Source organism: Thunnus thynnus, chromosome 9 (assembly GCF_963924715.1).
Source record: "Thunnus thynnus chromosome 9, fThuThy2.1, whole genome shotgun sequence".
Taxonomy (NCBI): Eukaryota; Metazoa; Chordata; class Actinopteri; order Scombriformes; family Scombridae; genus Thunnus; species Thunnus thynnus.
Genome location: NC_089525.1, coordinates 9,439,202 through 9,461,432, shown reverse-complemented (window position 1 = coordinate 9,461,432; position 22,231 = coordinate 9,439,202). Strand labels below are relative to the sequence as shown.

The window sequence follows — 22,231 nt, the reverse complement described above, 5'->3', positions numbered from 1 at the left end:
CGGAGTTGTGTGTTTTCTTCTTTTTCTGACTTGTCTTTTCTTCTCTTTCTTCCTAACCTCTCATATTTATTTCTTTTTATCTACTGTATCTTACTTTCTTCAGGCTTCTTCAGATCCGGAGTGGTGTGTTTTCTTGAAGTCCAAATGCCTTTAAAGTCAAACTGTGAACTGGGTTTCTCTGCTTCTGAGGCCCGAAAGTTCAAATTTAATATCACAGAGAAACTTTTTCTGATGCTGGAGACGACAGTCTATAAATCATTATTTAAGCAAACTTTATTTACCATATAAGCTTCATTGAGATTAAAAGTTTTTGTCAAAGCCAAAACAGGTAGTAATTAAGCTGTTGTAGACAAATGGCACAAACATATCACATATATCTGTGATGTTAATCAGAAATAAATATCACAGAATTACAAAATCACATGTACCAAACAACCACAATGTACCACTGATATCACAGCACAGCTAAGCTTAGCTGACCTATAACATTTGATGGCTGGCTATGGTGCTCCATTACATTATACGGCTCTGAAGTACACTATCCTACAAGTCTGATCTGGGATCAGCAATACATGTGCAGCTATACACAGTATATGTTAATAATTAACACTAGTGTGTTCTCATAGACAGTTTGATCACACAACATGTGTGTGTGTGTGTGTGTTTGATATCAGTGAGTTCTTTGAAGCAAACATGCCTCTCCTCCTGCTCCTCAGTGGAGCAGATGAAAGCTGATATGCGTGATTGAGATTCCGCCCGCTGCCCATTCAGACCAATGAAAAAGGAGTATGATCTAATATTGTAGCAGATATGATACAATCACAAATCTGTGTTTCCCTTTTGGATAACACTGAGCCAAAGACAGAACGTTCATAACAGTGTGAGTCACTTTGTGTGTGCGTGCATGTTAATATTTTATCTATGACTTCTCTTTTGAAAAAATAAGAGAGGAGGTTGTCAATAGATTATCTATAATAGTGGCAGGTGTGAATTATCTGTATGAGGCCTTGTTGGTATGACACCATAATGACACATTAGGTACATAACTAAACAGTTTTACACTTGAATTGAAATGGTTTGGCCTTAGTCTAACACTAAAGCTTCTGTAAACATGTAAGATGGAAAAGATAAATGTGACAATGTGTTACAGAAAAAAATAAAGCATAGGAGATTGAATGAGGGAGTGAAATGTGATTGGGGTGAAGGAGGCAGGTGGCTGGCCTGCTGTAGGCTATACCAACCAAACCCACAAACAGCTGTTCATTTCTCAAAGCCCCCATGTGCCCCCCTACACGCATCAATTCTCTCTGTCCCTCCTACCCCCCCCCCTTACTATCAAAACCTACCACTTCTGTCCCCAGTCCATCCAGCCACACAGCCACTCCTCCCTCCCATCTCACTCCGCTCCAGCTAACCTTCTTTGATCGTGTGCCAAAGTCAGGACAGGGGACACAGCTGGTTCACCCATGCATTTCTCACTTTCTGTGCTGTGGACCCATCGTTTGCAGCATTAATAAAAATGGCAATTGGTAGAATGACAGTAGAATGCAACTGAGTGTATTAACACAGTCTTGTGTAAAAAAAAAACTTGGCACATCAAATATTGCTCCTTACTGCTAATAGCATATCCATATTACACCATGTTAATCCCATAAATTGATATATTGTGGTATTATTATTCCCTAGCAATAGTGATTTTTAAATAGAAATCATTCAAAACAAATAAGTGGAACTGATACACCAAACTAGTGTCTGCGACTGCATGCTACTTAATATCCAAAAGGTGGTGCTATAATGTTGGTCGTATCTTTCCAACCAGTATTTATGTACATCCCAGAAGTGTCCTGCTGAGTCCCATTGCGGGACATAAAAAGGTCAGTCCTCTCTTCTCCTACAGGCCAGATGGCCAGCTCACTTGCTTGCTTGCAGCGCTCGGCCCACCAGCATGAAGACCAACCCAGAAACAAGCTCCAGAGGCACGCCAGCTGCCGCCACCATGAATGACAGACCGTAGAGCACTGAAACGTGTGCACTTGGACATGCCTCCCCTCTCTCCTGGAGGATGTAGCGCCTCACATCCACCAGCTCCATCCACAGCACATAGAGCAGCAGCACGGCCAGGAACAAGCAGGCTGTGGAGTGATATAAGGAGAGTCAGACAGCGAGAGAGATAGAGCCTATCATTGCTGGAAGTTGTTCCAGAGGAATGCAGCTTCTATTCATTTCCACTGTTACCACGGTAGCAATGTTTACACCTGCTGTTGTTATAGCGACAGTGCTGCAGAGTGACATCTGCTGCTCTGTGTGGTGGGTATGTGTTTGTCATGTGACAGGTATGAACAGCTGACAGCAGCAACAGTGACTGCAACATGTGTTTGTGTACTTTCACCTATTCCCCTAGCAACATATTTCACACTGCAGACATTATGACTGTGAACGCCACACATGCATATAGTCTATATTTTACCAGCAGCGATGAGGAAGGCCCCTCCCAGCTTGTACAGTTTGTGGCTGATGAACGGGACACCACAGACCAAGAGGAAACCTCCAGTCAGAGCCAAGACCAGCCCGAGGATTATCAGCACAGTCCAGAAACCCCGAAACACTGCAAGAAGTACAACCAGGCCACCACCATCAAAAAAGTTGACCAGTCTGTGTTTATGGAGAGTGTGTGTTTACATCAAGGCCGTAGCTATCATTGAGGACACTGAGGTTATGTCCTCAGTATTTTCTCTGGGAATCTGGAGTGATGCTCCACAATTAACAGAATAATTCAACATTTTGGGACATATGCTTATCTACTTTCTATCTGCTGTCATGTCTGTCCGTTAAATATGACACTACAGTTGGTTAGCTTAGCTTAGCACAAAGACTGGAAACAGGGGAAACAGCTAGCCTGGCTCTGTCCAAAGGTAAAAAAAATCTGCCCAGCACCTCTAAAGTTCACGAATTAACACATTATGTCTTGCTTGTTTTATCTGTATGAAAACAAAAGTGTAAAAACAATAATTAGTTGTTTTGCTGGGGGTTATGTATGCAACTATTTCTCCAGAAGCAGTGACTTCTTACAAATTAAAAAATAAGATATAATGTGTTAATTTGTGCGCTTTAGAGGTGCTGGTAGGCTTAACTTGTGATCTAGGGATAGCTCCAGGCTAATCGTTTCCCTCTGTTTCTAGTCTTTGTGCAATAAGCTGTCAACAAGTTAGCAAATTCCGCCTATCAGCACCTCTAAATCTCTTGAACATGCTAATGTTTGTTTAATCCATGCAAAAAGTGAAGTATGAAAACAACAATTTGTGGTTTTACAGGGGTCATAAAAATTGCCCCGCAACTTTGGACAGACCCAGACCAGCTGTTTCCAGTCCTTGTGCTAAGCTAAGCTAACTAGCTGCTGGCTACTGCATCATATTTAGCTTACACATGAGAGTGGTATCAAAATCAGCAAGAACATGAATAAGTGTATTTCCCAAAATGTACTAACTATTCCAAACGACTTACTGGTGGGTGTTTTATTGATAGAGTCCAGTATTTTTAGACTCAATTTAAATTTTGCATTAGGAGACTTTAACCCAAGACCTCACTATTTCTAAAATTCTCAATTTTCTCTGGTTTGCATAATGAAGAAGAAATACAAACACCATCTTTGTACTTAATTTATTCCTTCTCCCAGTAATTTTTAGGCTCATTCAGTTGATGCCATGACCCTTCAGCTTCCCACTGTTGGTTACTTACATACTTGGAAATTTAAGCTTATTTTAATGTTTCACTCACTGTAAATGGCCAAATGTGTGTGTATATGCAGATACAGATGGGTGACAAATTAAAGAAAAAAACAACATGAAGTGTAAGGAGTTAAGCCACCACCAGCCTCCAGAGCAGCTTCAATGCTCTTTGGCATATATTCTCCAAGTCTGTGGAACTCTGTGTTTAAACACACGCTCCAAAATTTCCCATAGGTGTCCAGTTGGGTTGAGATCTGGTGACTTTGAAGGTCACAGCATATGATTTCCATCATTTTCATATCAAATCATCAAGTGAACCCTCACGCCCTGTATGGAAGCATCTGCATTGATTATGTTCCCTCACTAACCTACAGGTTTTTCCTTTAGTTTGTCACCTGCCTGTATATATGTGACTGAGAGTATTACCTGCTGTAGCATCATAACTTGGATGAGGCACTTGTCCAAGTGCCACTGGCAGAGGAAAGAGGTAACCATGGATACACACCTTGGATTCTGGCTGGTTTGCTACAGGAAAAAGAAAAAGGAAAGTTTAAAATGTGTCCTATGGCTCAAAGAGAGTGTCAACCCCATGATGTGGTTTTAAAAAGACTGTTTGTATATAGGAAAAACATAAGAAACACCACAAGACTGAAAAATGTCAAATCATAAATTGAAATTCATTCTTGCTCTCCTCCTATATATTTTCTGTCAAATATCCAAATTATAGACATTTATCTTTCCTGCCCTTGGTAGCACGTCACGCTGACCACACTGCTGAGCACAAGACATACAACCACACTGGACAAGCCTCAACGAAAAAATGTTGTTGTCTTAAGAAAAAATCTGGCATAGGCCCACATACTGAAGAGAGTAGCCAGGACTGCGTGTGCTGTGGGGTCCACCTGGAACACGCAACGCCAGAAAAAGCCCTCATGGTGGAGACTGAGAGATGAAGGAGCAACAGTGACTGCCTTCACAAACTGGATCTAAAGACGAATAAGAGACAGACAAAAATCAGCAGACAAATAACGAGATAGACACCTAACTGTACTACTACTACGACTATTAAGATGGCTGAACCTTAATTTCTGTCAGCTCTGTCAACACATGGCTGTGTTAGCCGCTCTGTACTTCAGTGGTGCCACAGCATCAAACGTGGTTCTGATTATGGCCTGCTGGTCTGTGAGGTTTTCAAGGGGAACTTATGAAACACGCATGAATGATACCCTCCACTTGCTTGTCAAAAATATGATTGATGGTGCAGAATAACACACAGCAACTTTAATCATCATCTTTTATTGGAAATGAAAGACTCTGTTGTGCTGTGATGTTAGGGAGGGGTTCACTGGGGGATTAGCTTTCATAAATATATCCCTTACTTTGCATCAAGTGAACTTTCTCACAAATGTGGCATGGAAGAATAAACTGGAAGATTAAAGGGGCAGTCCGTCGATTTTACATTTAAAGATCAGTTGACTCTTTATGGGGAGAACTGCTCATTCTGTCGGTCTGTTAGTTGACTGTCCAGATTGAAACATCTCAACAACTATTGGATGGATTGCAATGAAACTTGGTCCCCAGAGGATGAATTTTGATGATCCCTCAACTTTTCATATGATGCCATCATCAGGTCAAAATTTTAATTTGTCCAATAATTTGGCTTAAACTAATGACATTCCTATCAGCCTCAGCTGTAATTTTGTGTTTAGCGCTAATTAGCAAATGTTAACATGCTAACACACAACTCACAAAGCTTAGTCCTAGTATTGTTAATTGAACACTTGCATTACAAACTGGGGACTGTGAAACTGTGAAAGATATTTGCATTTACTAGACAGAGAGTCTCATGAAATGATGGTATTAGCTGCATTATAGGAAGTGTAGAATCCAGTGTTTCTGGAGCTTGATCCTTACCAAAAGTCACAAAACTCAGACTAAAAGTCAAGATTTCTTGGCCTCCACTGCACTGCTTGTGTTCATTCTTTTTTAAAATCTGTCTTTCTTTTCCCCATAAAGTTCCCCATCCTTATGGAGTTGCAATACAAAATCACTTCAGTACATCTTTAAATCTCCTATATCCTATAGTGGAATAGCGTTAACACCACTGTTTATGGAGCATTTGATCAGGATTCACACTGTTTTTTTTTGTGGTGATCGTGTGATGTTTCAGTGATCAAAATAAACACTTCTCTGACTACTATTATATGGTTGTATATCTCTCATCTATCAATTCTAGCTGCGGGTAATAAAGTTTTCTATTGATGTATTAGTATAAGTTTATATGTGCACACACTTATGGGCTTCTCTATGAAGATAAACAGTCATGTGTACATGCGTATCTTTCCTACCTCAGTCCCATTGGCATCTTTCTCCCCTGTTGGTGTTGTTTGTGTCGACCATGTATATGGTCCGCAGTTGTCACTGGCCACCAGCCAGTAGTCTGTCCCAAAGGCCAGGAAGAAACACAGGGTCCCTAATGCCCCAAATATACCCCCAGCCAAAGCTGCAGCTCCCACCTTCATAACTCCAGCCTGAAACCTCCTTCACTGTTCTATTCTCTTTAGCCTTCAAACTTCAGATCAGTGAGTCCTTGCTGGTGTCCACTCTATAGCCCACTGCACGACTCCAGTCCAAAAGAAAACAGTCTGACACTCCCAGCCACTCCCTGGCATGCTGGGAGCTGTGGGGAAAAGAAGCTACAGTAACTGAGGAGGTTAGGCGGGGGGACAGGAGTTATTTTAGGAAGCAGTAAGCCTGTCCTTGTCAAATTACCGTGGGTGTGCTGCGCATTTATAAAAGCAAGGAGGATTGGTTTGTGTGTCTGTTTATAATGTGGAGTATAAGCATTTATGACTGCAAGGTATTTCTAAGCTAGGTGTTACTCTTGGAGTGCCACTTTGAAAATAAATTAGACTGGAGACGCAAATGACCCCCAAACCTCCACCATGTGTCTGAAGAGCTGTTCAGGAGTTGAAAAAAGGAAAGCATTATTGTGTCTTGCAAACACTCTACTCAAACACACTATGATAAAACCAGAATGTGGATTATTTTTATTAATTTAATGATTTTTATTTTGAAGAAAAACCTTGTATCAACTCAGTCTTGCACCCCACAACTCTTTGGCCAATAGAATGAGGTACTTATCATTTTTGAGTCGACTGAACACACAGAATTAACTGCTTTAGATATTGTCTCTTTTTGTCTTTGTTCTTCATTGTTGCTTCTCATTCTCCAAAACAAAGCTGAGCTGTTTCTTCTGGGCTCTTCCCAAAGGTGTCTGGTGTTGTGTGCAGACCTGGTCTCCTCCGGCAGTCGAGGCTTTTGGGTCCACCGACCCACTCTGAGCTGCGGAGTCTTGGAGGGCGGGCCTTGGGCTTATGGAGCACACTACCAAGACAGGAGAGGCTACAGTGAGCTCAGGAGCCACAAAGAGTTTTCAAGGTCAAAGGTCAAGAGAGGGGCAACCTGATGAGGCAAGTAATTGTAACCCAGGTCACAAAGACACTTCTTCAAACACATTCCCTGTGCCTGTGGAAGGACTGAGTCATGACCATCACTGGTTTAAGTGAACGGACTGAGTATTCATATTATTGATATGGTGTATTATTGTGCCTTGGTTACAGTTATTTTGTTATTGCTGATACAGTGAATAGTCAACTATTGTAAGGTTGAATTGAGTTGTAAAGGGATGAGGGTTTGGAAAAAATATGGAAACAGTTATTGTTTTAATATTGTTACCTTCCTTATGTTGAATCCAAATATTGAGAGTTGAGATTCCAAATTACCTTTATTAGGTCACCCAGTCAGACAGAAAAGTAGTTGGAAAGAAAGTGGTTCAAAACCAAAGAAGGAGTGACAAAAGGAATGAAACTGAGGTAGCTTTGTGGAATTACATTGAACCTATGGCCATTTATTTTATTTGGTTTAAAGCTGCAGTGCAGGACTTTTGTCTCCCCCTTCTGGAATTATGAGTAATTACAAAAACACTGTTGACGCTGTTGGCGCCTGCATACGGGTGATCTGCCCCCCCTGCCCCCCGCCCACCCCACCCCATGAATACAAGGTACCAGTTCATTGTTCTTTGTCTTGTGTGGTTATTGAATATTACAAATAGCCTTTTCTGCCTCCTGTTAAAATCTGGTATCCTCTGGTCCAGTATAATTGTAGTCTTTACCAACTCAAATTATTAATTTACTGCATTACTCCACTACTAATAGTGTTAGGAGCCATGTGCTACATAATGCCTCCCTATATTCTGATGAGGGCTCTGATGAGAATTAAAGGAAAGGAAAGAGAGACAAAACTTAAATTGTGCATAAAAAGTGGTTATTTCTTGAAACATAATATTAGTAAAAACAACATATGTAATTTTTATGTACTGTGTATTGAATTGTACTTCACTTTACCTGTGTGAGACCTGCTGAGTCCTGTTCTCACTCTGTGTGATCCATGGAACTCCCCATCCTCACCCTGTGACAATGGAGATATACAGTAAAATGTAAAACATGCTTTTAACAAGTTATTTAAGAGTCCTACAGTACTGAATCTTAATATTTAGTTTTTACATGATTCCAAGTAATTGCTCAGGTAAGTGATTAATGAAAATTTCCATCCATTTTCTTTACCGCTTAACCTCTAGATGGTCGTGGGGGAACTGGAGCCAATCTCAGCTGACATTAGGCGAGAATGAAAATTTGCTTTGCTTTATTCAAAAATAGTAATACTGATAATAATACTGTTCTGAAATATTCCACCCACATTCACACAATCATATTGATGGTGGAGTACTGATGTTTAGGTGTCTTCTAAACTAAAATATATTATAAATGATATTTGCTTATTTAATACTTTTTAACTGTACTACAAGTACTGCCTGGTGAATTTCAGGTTTAAATTTTCCTTTCAACTTCAAATGGAATCATCTTACCTCATTTGTTGAAAACACTAGCTTCAAGAAAAATAATAATCAGAAAAAAGGTGTTAAAGTGAATGTCTGTAAATGCATATCTGTGTGCTTACAGGTGCAGTACCTGTCGCCAGTGTGTGATTGTATTATATGTGTATCTCTCTCCCAGGCTCTGGTGTCTGTGAAGGGGCCTCCTGGGTCTCTCCATGGTGGCGTCCTGGTATAGAGTGTGTCTGCTGTACGCCGGCGTCTGCTGGAGTGATAATATGGGCATAAAAACGGGCAGATGAATATTACATACAGTACATTACAAGCTTTACATTAAGAAAAAAGCTCTGAATTTACCTTGTTGTTGAAGTTATGAAGGTTTCTGGAGAGGATACGCCTGATGCTGTCCATCTCCTCTGGCAGAAGAGGACGGCTGTGGGAGCGAGGGTCCACTCTAAAAGTGAGGGGTGAATATTCACATTCACTTAGCCAAAAACCAGCTTAAAGTTATTTAGTCGTGATGATGACATATTCTACATGTACCAAACACTAACCAAACACACAAAGATGCATAGATTGCATAGAAAAATGATTTCTCACAGTGGTGGCGCCTCCTCATCTCCCCTCTGGTCCCTTCTCTCCAGCTCCTGGTAAACTCTGAGAATGCTGGAGCGAGCCTGATGATCCTCACGGATCAGGAAACGCCGAAGGTACTTCTTGTTGAACTGCTCAAACCTCACAGAAAACAAACATACATGCACATGAGATTCACTGCAGGCACCAGCTCACATTATGATGTAGACATGATCAAGAACTTTTACATGTGGTATTTGCTGCCATCTACTGGTGAGCTCAGGGCCTATGTTTTTAGAATCATGTTCAACGAGGGAAGTTGAGGCACATTTAAGCAAAACAAGTAAAACAAACTTGTCTTTCCAGTAGTGCTGTCCCCAGTAGCCAACCACATCCTCAATCCCTGCCAGAAGGTGATCTATAAGCTAAGAAGAGACAACATAATCAGTTGTCACTTAAATCTTGTTATATTGCGATAATGTATTAATTAATATGAATAATTAAAGAGTTGCATTAAAAAAGTTACACAATATTCTTTATTACTAGAGGTATGTTTCACTGGAATGAATGATACAGAAGACACATGAAGTATTTTGGTGTCTTCATTCCCATCACCCAATGGAAAAGTTGACTAATTACACACACTGGTCATTTCTCACCCTGCTGTGGATCTCCTCACTGACAGTCGGCAGAGCTCTCTTCTTCCTCTTCACATCCAGCAGCTCTACTAAAGGCTTTATGGTCATCCCCTGGAAAGCAAACAAAACCAAACTCAACACAAACAGTATGACCAAAATAAGTACTCCATTAAACCAAACAAATGCAACACAAACAAGAAAAACTATTCTTCTACCTGCACAAAGACAGTGAAGAGGATGACTACAATGGTTGTCGTGATGAAGAGTCTTTTCTTGGGGAAGTCATCAATCAGGAAGACCAAGGAGAAACAGATTGCCCCTCTCAGGCCACCGTAGGCAATGATGAACTGGTCCCGAAAGGTCACGACATTCCTCCGCAGCTTGTTCACCACAGCAGTCAGCAACAGAACACCTTGAGAGAAGTGAAAAAGTGATGAGACCTTTAATTTGGCATTAAAGGATAGGTTTGTGTTTTTTCAAGTCTATCTATATACAATATTGATGTGCCAATACTGTGCGGAAATAGATCTTGGTCACCGTAACTGTTCCTACTCTCTCCATACTGGCCCTGAAGCTATTTCACTGAAACAGCTAAAGTTAAAATGAAGCTTCAGTAGACTGAATTCACTAAATTCACTCGATAGATTCCAAAGTTACAGTCTCTTTTGTATAAAATTCACTCTTTTTGTTTCCAGAACATTCCTTGCCAAGCTGCGGCGGAAGGACACAATTTAGTGGTCACGTATAGTTTTGTCCCCGGAACCAGCTTTTTACTCACATTTTACAGAGTGAACCACATACTATGTATTAACCATTGATGGTGATGGTGCAACCATGATCTTGAGACATTTTCTCACAGCCCCTCTTCTACTGAGTCTTGCAAACGCTGTATTTATTTCCATTCTGACTGTGTTAGCCACCACTCAGTCATCTTAGGATCTCTTAAAGGAAATCTCTGGAACATAGTTTTCCCATTGCTTGTTTCTTTCAGACCACACCAGATAAACTCAGATGCGAACCACATTCCATGTCTTATTAGAAACGGAGGCAGGAGCAAGTCAAAGTCATGGAGGACAACTAGAACAGCTGGAGATCGGCTCTGAGATGTCACTCACACACAAAAAGCCTCAAAAGACAGACTGCAAAAATATCTCAGCTAGCAAATTCACCTCAAGCTTACTCTGAACATGTCTTGAGTACCAAAAGGCAGGTAACACCAAGAAACTTACACGCTACTACCAGAATGTATCCCTCCGCCACAGCGCAATGAGAAACTTCTTTCTGCAGAAACAAAAACAGGGAATTTTGTACTAAACAGACTGTATTTTACCATTTTTTACAGTGTGGTCATGTTCTGAGAAAATATCTTCAAGGCCAGTATGGAGAGTAGAAATTGTTATAGCAACCAAGACCAATTTCCACCAATATATTGGCATGTCAGTATTATAGGAAGACAGACTTGGAAAAAAAACAAAACCTATCCTTTAAACTATCTTATCCTTTAAAGTGGGATTCAATGAAAAGTTTTGTACTTAAACTGCATTAGTGGTGGTGCACTGTTGTGTGAAGCGAGCTTGTTTAAAGTGCAGGAAAGATCTTTAAAGCTACAGTACCTGTGGCCCTCCAGACGAGGCAGAGCAGCAGTGTAGAGCAGACAAAGGGCCAGCTCCACATATGGACATCCTGTATGGTGGACACACCCAGGAAGATGAAGATTAAGGTTTCACTCACGCTGCTCCACATCTTCAGGAAGTACTGGATGCTGGTGTTGCTGCGCTCGGACACATTAGCCTCCACATACTGCTTCATGGTCACAGCACAGGTCACAATGCTGCAGAAAGGGGGGGGGGCGGGGGGGGGGGGGGACAACAATCGTAATCAGATTTTACTGAGGAAAACATATAGTATGGAGGTCTTTGTGTTGATGTTCAGCAGTACTCACGCCATGATACCAGAGAGGTGAAGCATTTCTGAGGTCAGGTAGGACAAGTATGAATAGAGGAAGACAAAGAGCGGAGCGATGACCTGTGCTCTAGAGGTGAATCGTGAGGTGAGAGCTGCCACCAGGCCAAAGAAGAGGCCAACAAACAGGCCACCGAGTCCCACCACCAGCACCCTGCACCCACCCAGCAACACATCCAGTCCCGACACTGACGGCAGGCGGAGGAATGATTCAAACAGCTTATATAGCACCTGAAAGGAAGAAAAGTGTTTTACATACACTATTAAATATTGTATTTCATTATAAGAACACAGGTCAACCTCTCCCCTCACCACAGTGACAGCGTCGTTGAGCAGCGACTCCCCAAACACCAAGATATGCAGCTGCTCGTTTACATGCATCTCCTGGAAGACGGAAAGCACGGCCACAGGGTCGACAGCAGCGATCAGAGAGCCGAACAGCAGGCAGTGGAGCAGAGAGACGTCTCCCAGAGAGCTCTGGGCCAGCAGACACACACCGTACAGAGACAGGCCGATGCCCAGCACATTCCACAAGGTTCCCAGCACCGCATACCTGGAGAGAGAATCAGCAGCTTTACAGCAAACGGGAATGATACTGCTGTGCAAATCACTGAAGATAGGTAAGATTTCACCAATATAGCCCTTTAGCTTTAAGGTAAAACCATGAAAGTAGTTTGACAATAAAATGTTAGCTCAAGGTCCACCAACTATGTTTTTTGGAAGCTTTCAACTATATCTCCTTCATCAGCAGACTGTGAGATGTGGTCAAAAGCTCTGGAAAAAGTAAATAGACCTTGAGTTGAGTTGTCAAAAACTTTATGATCGTGACTTGAATTTAAAGATCCACTCCGCACATGGTTAAAGACATTACATTACATCTTCACCTTTTCCCTCATTAAAAATCCAGAATCTATGAATATGCAAATATTGTTAATTTCAAAAGTTGGACACAAGACGTCTCCCACTTCACTGTAAAGTCCATTTCAGTATTTGTGCTGAGAGGAGGCTCCAAGTTTCCACATACTTGTGTTAGTTGTATACTGGCCAAATAGCTCCAAACTAGTTGTGATGTCACAAATCATGCTCATAGGTACACATCTTAAACTCTGATTTTTGGGGAGCAAAGGCCTTCGAGTGTCAAACTCTGCACATACATCATTCTGTACAGTGAATCTCAAACATCCAACTGAAGGAAAAACACATTTTTGAGTGGAGGGGGACTTTAAAATTAAGATTTGTCTACAAAAATGAGTTAAAACTGTGATACTTTGTCTTACAAAAGAAAAAATAAAACATTTAGTATATTCAGCTGTTGGGCCCACTCACAAACACAAGCTCATACACACACACACACACACACATAGAAAAACATTCAAATCAAATCATGATAGTGCACCAACCAGAGGATGGTACCCAGGTTTTCAAAGAACAACTTCCCTGGCAGGAAGTATCCCGCGTCCAGGACGATGGGTGGGAGAAGAAAAAGGAAGAAAGCATCAGCGCTGAGAGTCGGGGGAGCAGAGTGGCGGACGCCATAGATCACCCCTCCCACCAGGAGGCCCACCATGATGAGAAGACAGCTCTCTGGGACGACTGCCGGGACACGACCGGACCAGTGGAAACCTGGTGGTGAGAGACACAGAGAGAAGAACAGAAAAGAGGACATTGTGCTAATTGTTGTCAACAGTTTTTTTTGGAGCTGCAAGACACTTTAGTCAATCACTTTGACTGAATGCACAAAAGTGGAGGTGCACCATCATCTCATACACATCATATATGAACACACACAGTTGGGTAGTAATGAGATGCTTTTGTTGGGTTTATTTATTCTAAATATTAGGAGGATTTCAATACATTTTCCTTATCACGTGTTCAAATTACACATTTATGAATGAGAATACTTTTAAAAGTAAAAAAAAAATACAGGCTTGTTTTCATACAGGGTTGTATATGTGAAAAAACACTAGTTAATAACTTGGATTATGTTACTGATACACTAGTTGATAAGCTAACTTTTATTCATTTATTCATTATTTCCAATCCTGAATACATCCCATACATTTTAACCCTGAGTCAAACAATTCCGGTTTATTTGTTCTATTGCAACCACTAACATCTAACCACCTCTAATCAAAAGTTTGCTTTTCCTGTACGAGCAGCTGAGGCTCACCCAGCTTAGCCAGCGAGGCCAGCATGATCCACAGCACGATCTCAAAGGGAGCCTGCACATGGTGGTAGTCCACACTGAAAACCCTCAGAGCCATAGGCAAATCCACAGACAGGCTGCCATCGCTGCTGTTGAAGCCCAGCGAGGGGGGCAGGTTGTGGGGCTGAGGGAGCCCAGCGGGGGGGGTCAGGCCCAAACATCCCAACAGGCAGGCAGAGAGCAACAGAGAGGGAGTCCACAGAGCAGCCATCCTGCAGCCATGCTGGGACAACAGGAGAGAGAGACAGAGAGAGAATAGGACTGGGTGTTATGGAGATAGGGGGAGGGCGAGAGGCACACGCACACACTTATACACAGACACACACACACGCGCGCACACAAAACAACCTGACAGCAACTCATGCAGCCCCTAATGTGCACAGGAATCCCTGAGCTAGCAAGATTAGTAGTGGAATTTAGCATTTGACGGTAAGGTTTCCATCTGTCCAGATAGTTTGAACTAATGATTATTTTCATGATCGATTAATCTGTTGATTATTTTCTCAATTAATCGATTAATTGTTTGATCTATAAAACATCAGAAAACGGTGAAAAATGTCCACCACAATATCCTAGAGCGCAAGGTGGCATCATTTAATGTCTTGTTTTGTCCAATAAACAGTTCTAAACCTAAACAAATTCAATTTATCATCATGTAAGAAGACCAGCAAATTCTCACATTAAAGAACCCGGAACCATCAAATCAACCTAAACGTTTCATCGATTATCAAAATAGTTGCCAATTAATTTTCTCTCAGTTGACTAATCAATTAATCAACTAATCCTTACAGCTCTAGTGTGAAATAAATAATGAAATGTTTTCTTTTCATTCACCGTCCTGCTGTGATGACAGAACTTCATTTCTTGAAATTTGTGTGCTGCTGTTGCTTATTTGATTTTACACAGATATCCGGCTACTTGCAAATAGATACTACTATGTAATAATATGTATTTCAATTAACTAACAGGCCACTGTGTAATTATTTTATGATACTTAATGATTAAAAATGATCTAGAACACGTATTTACTTTGGAGCCTGTCATTCACCATATTTCCACAAATAAAGAAATATCTTCTCTTGTGGCCACAAGAGGATTTTAATTTGCAGCCAAGACAGAGTCTCTTCCCCTCCAGCGTCTTATTATTAAATTCAGGGGTTTATCATCTTTCTACATTGTTCTCATTTCATCTGCTTACAGTCTAATCAGTGTCATGGCCAATGTGAGGACTGGTACCAGAAGAAGGTCGTACAGCATGTAATTACCCAAAATAAAGTGAGAGCTTACTTGTTCGGGTCTTTGACCACAAAAAATTGGCTCTAAAATATCTCACATGTGCGTGTTGGTGTGACTTTATGATTTCAAACAGATAGATACATCAGACAGATGGTATGTGAAAATATTTATTTTTCTGCAGTTTTCAAATCTGTTGTGGATTTTGGAAAGTTGTTGCATGTGCTTCTCTGGTCCAAGAGAACAGATTGAATCTGTGGTTTGTCCTTTTCTGAAATATGTTTTTATGATGAATTTTTAATGAAACAATAACCAGACATGTTGAAAAGGATCCAGTTTGCTGGAGCACCACAATTCACAAAACACCTGGATTTCATCTGAACTATTAATTGGAGAGTTTAAAAGGCATAGAAATAAAATACTGAATAATAAAACTAGAGCTTAATAATGAACAAATACAGTTACATGGTTTTGTTTCTTCCAGAGAGTGAGAAAGTGATATTGCTGTTAATATGTTTTTACTTTCAAAGCTGTAAGTAATGGCTTTGTTCAATAAATAATTCAACTAATTATAATTCAATTATTCATTTATTAATGCATTATAAATGTGTAATAGAAATTAATATGAGGCATTTGGGAGATGCCAAGTTGCAAAAAATCTATTCAGCTGGTGTTTATCCTGCATGACTGCAAAAGAGTTTCAGAGCATCTGAAACATTTAATAAACCTTTTATTAAGTATGCCTCATTCAGGAGTGCACAAAAACAACATTTGCTTTCTTTTTTTCATGGCAGACATTTTGACATGTCATAAAAAGTCACAGGTGTGATTAATAACTGCATTCAGTTTAGATGGGACAGTTCAAAGTGTGCCAGTTGGCTGGCTGCTGGATGATCTTAGGAAACAGAGCCATCGTTAATGTCATTACTAACACCTGTGCTTTTCCCTCTATGACCAGTCAAAAGGTCTGCCGTGAAAAAAAGTCTACTGCTGTAAAAGCTTTTGGACTGAGTTAATCTTAAGCATCGTGTTATGTGTAAGGCTATGGTCTTGAATGAAGTCTAGTCAGTTTTATTTATGTAGCCCAAAATCACAATTTGTAACAAGGGGCTTTAAAATGTGTTCAGCATACGACACGCTCTGTCCTCAGACCCTCAGTCCAGTACGGATCCAGCAAGATGCCAAGCAAAACTTCCTCTCTTCCACACTCTGTTTCCATCTGCTCACTGTGCAACCAGTATGCCATGGTGCTGTTAATACAATCCAAGTGCATGTATAGACATACGTTCCTTTTCTTATTGATAATAGGGCATTACCACACTTCTAAATAATGAAGAGGACAGGGATGTTTACACTTTAATGATCTCTCTTCTAATTTCCTCTGCAAAGCTAACATGAAGTGGCCAAACAGCTGTGTGGCAGTCTGATGTGTCCTCCATTAGACCCTCTCTGTTGAGCAGTATTTACAGTTTGAGACACTAGGGCAGCTCTTAGTTAACTTGAATCTCATTTGATATTGAGTCTCTTTAGTGTCTCTTTTTTATGTTTGTTTGTTTTATGTTTTTGTTGGGTTTTTTTCTTTGACAGAAGAGGTGAACTTACTGGTGTTCTTATAGTTTTACTATTCGATTGTTTTGAGTGTTGTTAGGTTGTATAAAGTACTTTATTTGAATTTTATTTCATTATTTTGCTTTAAAATTGCATTTAAAATACTTCTTCAACCTGTAACTCTCTTTTTCTGCTTTATTTGAACTTTATTCTTGCCACTGGATTCATGGCACTCCAACACAGGCATTTTCTTTTATGTTGCCTAATTAGTCCTTATTGCAGGACTGTGTGGGTCTGTACAGTCTGCTTGATATACACTCCACTCTCCTGTTAAATGTTGTACCTTTTCCATTCTCACTTTTCTATGGACTCTGATGACCTCAACTTTCACCTGAGCAAAGGTCTTATAAGCCACAATAACTGAAAACAGCTCAGAGTAGGCAGGACAAGGCCTTTAATAAGAATGATAAAGTCAAGTAGCAGTCAGGGAGATGTCAGTCAAGCAGAGTCTCTACCTGCTTGCACAGTCCCGAGGTCTAATCAGGCAACATGAGTGAAAACACCTGTGGGGGTGTGTCGCCCCTTTCATATAAATACAGGTATAGTGTTATCAAAGTGATGTAACTGTTTTTTTGTTCTTTTTTTACTGTACATTAAATATTATCATGTTATTACATCTACATTTAAATGCATGAGAGTTGTTTTGCAATCATGTTTCTACTAAACCATTTTAAGAAAGTTTTTCATCCTACGACTATTATTGAGGAGTTCATTAGGAAATTAAAAAACACAAATGACCTGGAGGCTGTATGAAACAAAGTCTAATAAGACACTGCTACTCAAATCTGCACATTACAGGAAAGCCTCAAAGAATCTATTTTTCATCTTTTTGCAGAGACCAGTGAATCAGCTCAGATTTCCTAAAGGCTGAATGTCTTAGTTCATGTTAGTGGATTACCATTACCTCCTCTGTGGTGCTTTAAGACACCAGCTGTGAGGATCTGTGCTTCACCGGTTACAAATCAACCTTAAGCTGGTAGATGCATCGTAACTCTTCAGGCTATTGGTCAGTCCAGCTGGACCTCACTGGGACCTGAAGGTGCCTTTAAAGGATAAGCCTTGTGATTTACTATATTTTTCTTATTGTCAACAAATCTCATGTGCAGAGCCAAACCAACAATGAACTGATCCTACTTACAAGTATTATGTGTGTATCCAAAGCCTGATATATCATATTACTCTGCACCATAGACCTCCATTGTTGTCCAAAACCTATTAAAAACGCATCAATGAACCACACCGCTGCATTGGGTGACATGTTCCTTGTCCCTGAAGAGTGTGGTTACTTTGGTTTATTTAGTAAAGGCTCCAAAGACTAATAACAGCATCAAGTTTTCACTCTCTGGAAAGTATTTCCACGTCAGGAAACAGAGGCCACAGCGCATGCGCAAGGACACAGCTCTCTTTACAGTAAACTATCGCCATTTTTCATGCACATTGTATTGATCAGACTCTGACCCAGACATTGTAAATTTCTCAAAGAAGTTTAAAACAAAGTCAAGACTTTGTGATATATAGCACAACAAGCTAGCAGTCAGAGCGGTGTGAACAGACCCGCATCCTCATGCATGCGCGGTGGCCTCTTCCTGCCATGGAAATACTTTCTGGAGAGTTAAAATGTGATTGCTGTTATTAGTCTTTGGAGCCGTTTCTAAACAAATCAACGAAACCACTCTCTTCAGGGACAAGGAACATGTCACCCAGTGTAACGATGTGGCTCACTGAGGTGTTTTTAATACTTATGGACAACAACGGAGGTCTACGGCACAGAGGAATACGATGTATCAGGCTTTGGATACACACAATACTTGTAAGTAGGATTGATTCATTGTTGGTTTGACTCTGCACATGAGATTTGTTAACAATAAGAAAAATATGGAAAATTGCCAGCCTTACCCTTTAAAACAGACTCCATCATCCTTGTTCTGAATAAATAATTCAGTGTACATCAATCATTTTTACTGCAAAACACACAATAACTGTTTGGGGTTTTTTGCAGTAATTGATCATTATTATTATTATTATTATTATTATTATTAATAGTAGTAGTGGTAGTAACTTTCTTGCACTCTTAGCCATGTCTGTGTATTTCCCTACTGAGTACATGCACCAGTACGCAAGTCTTCAAGTCTAGCCTTTGCAGATGTATTTCAGTCCTTCTTTGGGGGAAAGATTTTGGCGTCTCTTCTGCCTCCCCTGTCTGCAGCCCCAGTTGGCTCGTGAACAACATGGCAGGATTAACCTGTATGGGGGCCACAGGGCATAACTCTGCCTCCAAGTCAACAGCATGATTATATTTGTACTGATATGCTGATATATCCAGTGCTCCTGTGCTGGGTAATACTACCCTGTCAAAACCAGATTTTGACAGGGCCCCTCTACAAGACAGGGCCACAAAAGTATAGTGTAGGATCTAGATATTATACTTTACTGGTGCTGCTTCTCAAACTAATTTTCAAGTGACCAAAAAGCATCTAGACTTTGAGCAAACCTGGTGCTTTCGGGGCCCCTGGTGGTCTGCAGCCCTGTGGCAGTTGCTCACTATCCCTACATGCTCAGTTGGTAATCCATCCTTATTGTTGATTACTTTTCACACAGACATACTGGTATAGACGTACATTGCCTTTAAAGCAAACAATTTTTTCCCCAAAAGAAATTATTTTACTTCATTTCAAATAGGGTGTGAAACTCTGTCGGGTGTCTGGTGAGGGCGATACTGCACATGCACAAGAAAGTGTGTGTGTGTGCTTGTTTACAATGATTTATAGTTGCTAAAAATAATTTATTTATACTTCTCATAGAATAACCTAAAGACAATGTTTGTACCCTGATGGTAAAAATATAATTCAGGAAAAGTGATCAACTTTTAGGCTGGTTGCATGTGTTTAATCACATGAATGGGTCATTTGTTACCCATAGGATAAACAGGAGGGTTGAAAATAACTACTTATTCATTGATTAGAATCTAAAACAGCAATGATTTGATAATTATTTTATTTTACTTCATTTAGACCAGAGGGATTAATCAACACTAGGTTACATTTCTATTTATAAGGCTTCTTCACTGTACAGGATAAACTCACACTATATCACAGTTTGCATGAATATGTTAAATACCTTTCACACACCCACTTATGATGTCAGTAACATGAATTCTAATGAATAACTGGTAAATTCAGGGTGATGTAGTACTTAAATCTAACAGCAGGTGTCATATGAGAGCAGGTAAAGTTGAGGCATCATTTCATCCAGCAAGTAAACAAAGACATTGTGTAGATACAGGTAAACAAAAATAACAGCAAATACAGTTGTTTACACTTCTCAGTTTCCATATTTAATACTCTTTCTGGGTGTTTGCCCTCATGCTTCACTGGAGATGGGTACTGTCAGCCTCTGAAATCCGCAGCACAGGGGAGCTGAAGGTGGATGAGCAGGGAGCTAAGTTGTGGGTGCTCAGGTAGCTGATCTTCCTGCCGCTTTCCACCAGACTGGCCTCCAGTGATTCTGGCCCCTCTGCCTGGCTGCTGGGCTGCGGGGGCGGCACCAGGCCATGCAGGAGGCTGTTCCCCAGGTGGGAGTTGCACCGAGCCAAGTTGTCAGTCAGGTGCTGCAGGTACACCTCCTCCAGCTGTTTGTCCAGCAGCCCGTTCAGCACCGAATTAGACATAGGCTCCAACCCTGAGCCGGGCAGATCCAGGCTGATGTTCACACTGGCCCCCATAACCAGATAACCCTGGTCTGGTATCGATGAGAGAGGCTCATTTTGCAGATCCTGCTGGGCTGTGCAAACCTCAGAGGCTGATGGAGATTGAGTGTACAACTCGCGCTGAGTGATGGTGGCTCTCAGTTGGTTGTGTGGGATGAAGCCTGAGTCAACCACCTGTATGTCTGGATACTGCTCCAAGAGGCTACAACTGTCTAAGCAGACTGTTTGGTCATGGTCCAGGGCGAGGATGGGTGAACAGCCAGGGATTAAGAGACCCATAGGACCTTGAGGCAGCACTCTCAGCCCACTGGCATGGTTGGAGTCTAGTTGTTCCTGGTTTGGACCTGAGTACAGATCATAAACTGGTTATTGAGATGTTTTTAGTTCAGTTTGACATTTGTGCTATATGGCTGCTCAGTGTAAGATTATATGACAGAGAAGAAAATCATTTTAGTTAGAGGAACTAGCCATGTTGAGTTTAAGTAAGTCCTAAAAGACTTCACACCTCAGTTAATAGGTGTACTACATCAGTACAAAGCAGTTATAATAAGACCGTTTACCTGCTACTGCTGAATCTGTCTGTAGGTCTGTAGAGTTTGAGAGATCACAGTTCAACGGATCCGTACGGTTAGCGTGTGCCTGTGTTTTGTGCTGCTTAGACGCAAATTTTCTTTCCTCCCTGTAACGCAGCACTCTGAGAAAACCTTCAGCCAACATGGCACAGGATGACTCTTGTCTTCTTTTCTGTGTACTTTTAGCCCACTTTGCTTCTTATTGTTAGTCTTCTTGAGCACTAGTAGAACACAGTGTGACTGCGTGTGCAACTGTGGAGATCTGCTGGCTTGTTTCACTTCTGCAACTGACAACTGGCCCCTCCACCCTCACCACACACTTCCTTTATTAATCTATAACTGAAAATCACAGTTGAGGGAGAAAAGAGAAGCTGAGAGAGGCTGAGAGGCAGAAGTACTCAAATACTTTACTTAAGTGCCAAAGCAACAATCTAAAAATACTCAACTACACGTAAAAGTCCTGCATTTAAAATCCTTCTTAAGTCTTTTCTTAAGAAAAATGTAGGACTTAAGTATCAACTCATGTGTATGTAGCATTTTACTGTTTTAGGTTGTGGAGCTGTAGCTGTTTTTATATACTATTATATGTGTTTATACATAAGTATGTATATGTTTCCCAACTTAGGGGTCGAGCTCCCTCCAAAGGGTTACAAGATCAATCTGGGGGTCATGAGATGATGAATGGGGTATTAATGGATTAATGGACAAGAAGAATAAAATAACTTCTGCTACACAAACTTTTCAAAAAAGTTTCCTTTTTTGTAGGAAACTGGCTAATTTTCATTTTGGGTCTCAAGCTGTTCTTCAAATGGAGTCACCTGAAAAGTTTAGAGGGAAAATCTCTGGTGGAACTGCTGATGACTGCTGACAACAACTTGAGAAAAATCACAAACCAGAAGCTGCTTTTTATAAAAGGTCACAAGCCAAAAATAATATTAAATATATTAAAAAATACATTAATATTAAAAAATGCATTGAATTTCATGAGCTTATCTTAGTAAAAAGTGCAATATTTCCCTCCATGTAATGGAACAGTAACATAAAATGGAAATACTCAAGAAAAGTTTATCAAAATTGTATTTAAAGTACTGTACTTGAATACCTTAAGTAGCTG

The 22,231-nt window shown here is 40.6% G+C and overlaps 3 protein-coding genes across 3 annotated transcripts; all 3 read right to left on the bottom strand.

Annotated features, from left to right (window-relative positions):
* Window positions 1–255: 255 nt before the first annotated feature.
* LOC137189078 (transmembrane protein 182-like) lies at window positions 256–6,421 on the bottom strand. The gene is made up of 5 exons (XM_067598727.1): window positions 6,074–6,421; window positions 4,588–4,711; window positions 4,152–4,250; window positions 2,468–2,605; window positions 256–2,132 (listed from the first exon to the last, which is right to left on the bottom strand). The coding sequence occupies exons 1-5, from the start codon at window positions 6,245–6,247 to the stop codon at window positions 1,912–1,914; spliced, it is 756 nt and encodes a 251-aa protein (XP_067454828.1). The 5' UTR covers window positions 6,248–6,421; the 3' UTR covers window positions 256–1,911.
* Window positions 6,422–6,799: 378 nt separating this feature from the next.
* LOC137189077 (sodium/hydrogen exchanger 2-like) lies at window positions 6,800–14,302 on the bottom strand. Its single transcript, XM_067598726.1, has 13 exons — window positions 13,963–14,302; window positions 13,193–13,415; window positions 12,105–12,345; window positions 11,773–12,023; window positions 11,444–11,661; window positions 10,046–10,242; window positions 9,852–9,941; window positions 9,547–9,617; window positions 9,220–9,354; window positions 8,977–9,073; window positions 8,756–8,884; window positions 8,132–8,195; window positions 6,800–7,112 (listed from the first exon to the last, which is right to left on the bottom strand). The coding sequence occupies exons 1-13, from the start codon at window positions 14,207–14,209 to the stop codon at window positions 6,937–6,939; spliced, it is 2,139 nt and encodes a 712-aa protein (XP_067454827.1). The 5' UTR covers window positions 14,210–14,302; the 3' UTR covers window positions 6,800–6,936.
* A 5,514-nt stretch (window positions 14,303–19,816) lies between these two features.
* On the bottom strand, window positions 19,817–22,035 carry si:dkey-237j10.2 (uncharacterized protein LOC568721 homolog). The gene is made up of 2 exons (XM_067598723.1): window positions 21,106–22,035; window positions 19,817–20,889 (listed from the first exon to the last, which is right to left on the bottom strand). The coding sequence occupies exons 1-2, from the start codon at window positions 21,260–21,262 to the stop codon at window positions 20,207–20,209; spliced, it is 840 nt and encodes a 279-aa protein (XP_067454824.1). The 5' UTR covers window positions 21,263–22,035; the 3' UTR covers window positions 19,817–20,206.
* Between the last annotated feature and the right edge of the window lie 196 nt (window positions 22,036–22,231).

What these genes read in the sequence shown, in the direction of transcription:
- LOC137189078 (XM_067598727.1), bottom strand. Translation starts at nt 6,247, where the DNA reads ATGAAGGTGGGAGCTGCAGCTTTGGCTGGGGGTATATTTGGGGCATTA. An exon ending in AGTCCTGGCTACTCTCTTCA is followed by an intron (nt 4,251 to 4,587) that starts GTATGTGGGCCT and finishes TTTTTCCTGTAG; the next exon opens with CAAACCAGCCAGAATCCAAG. An exon ending in AAGTTATGATGCTACAGCAG is followed by an intron (nt 2,606 to 4,151) that starts GTAATACTCTCA and finishes TACTTCTTGCAG; the next exon opens with TGTTTCGGGGTTTCTGGACT.
- LOC137189077 (XM_067598726.1), bottom strand. Translation starts at nt 14,209, where the DNA reads ATGGCTGCTCTGTGGACTCCCTCTCTGTTGCTCTCTGCCTGCCTGTTG. An exon ending in AACCTGGGTACCATCCTCTG is followed by an intron (nt 12,346 to 13,192) that starts GTTGGTGCACTA and finishes TTCTCTCTCCAG; the next exon opens with GTATGCGGTGCTGGGAACCT. An exon ending in CCTCGTCTGGAGGGCCACAG is followed by an intron (nt 10,243 to 11,443) that starts GTACTGTAGCTT and finishes ACTTCTCTCAAG; the next exon opens with GTGTTCTGTTGCTGACTGCT.
- si:dkey-237j10.2 (XM_067598723.1), bottom strand. Translation starts at nt 21,262, where the DNA reads ATGTTGGCTGAAGGTTTTCTCAGAGTGCTGCGTTACAGGGAGGAAAGA. An exon ending in GACAGATTCAGCAGTAGCAG is followed by an intron (nt 20,890 to 21,105) that starts GTAAACGGTCTT and finishes ATCTGTACTCAG; the next exon opens with GTCCAAACCAGGAACAACTA.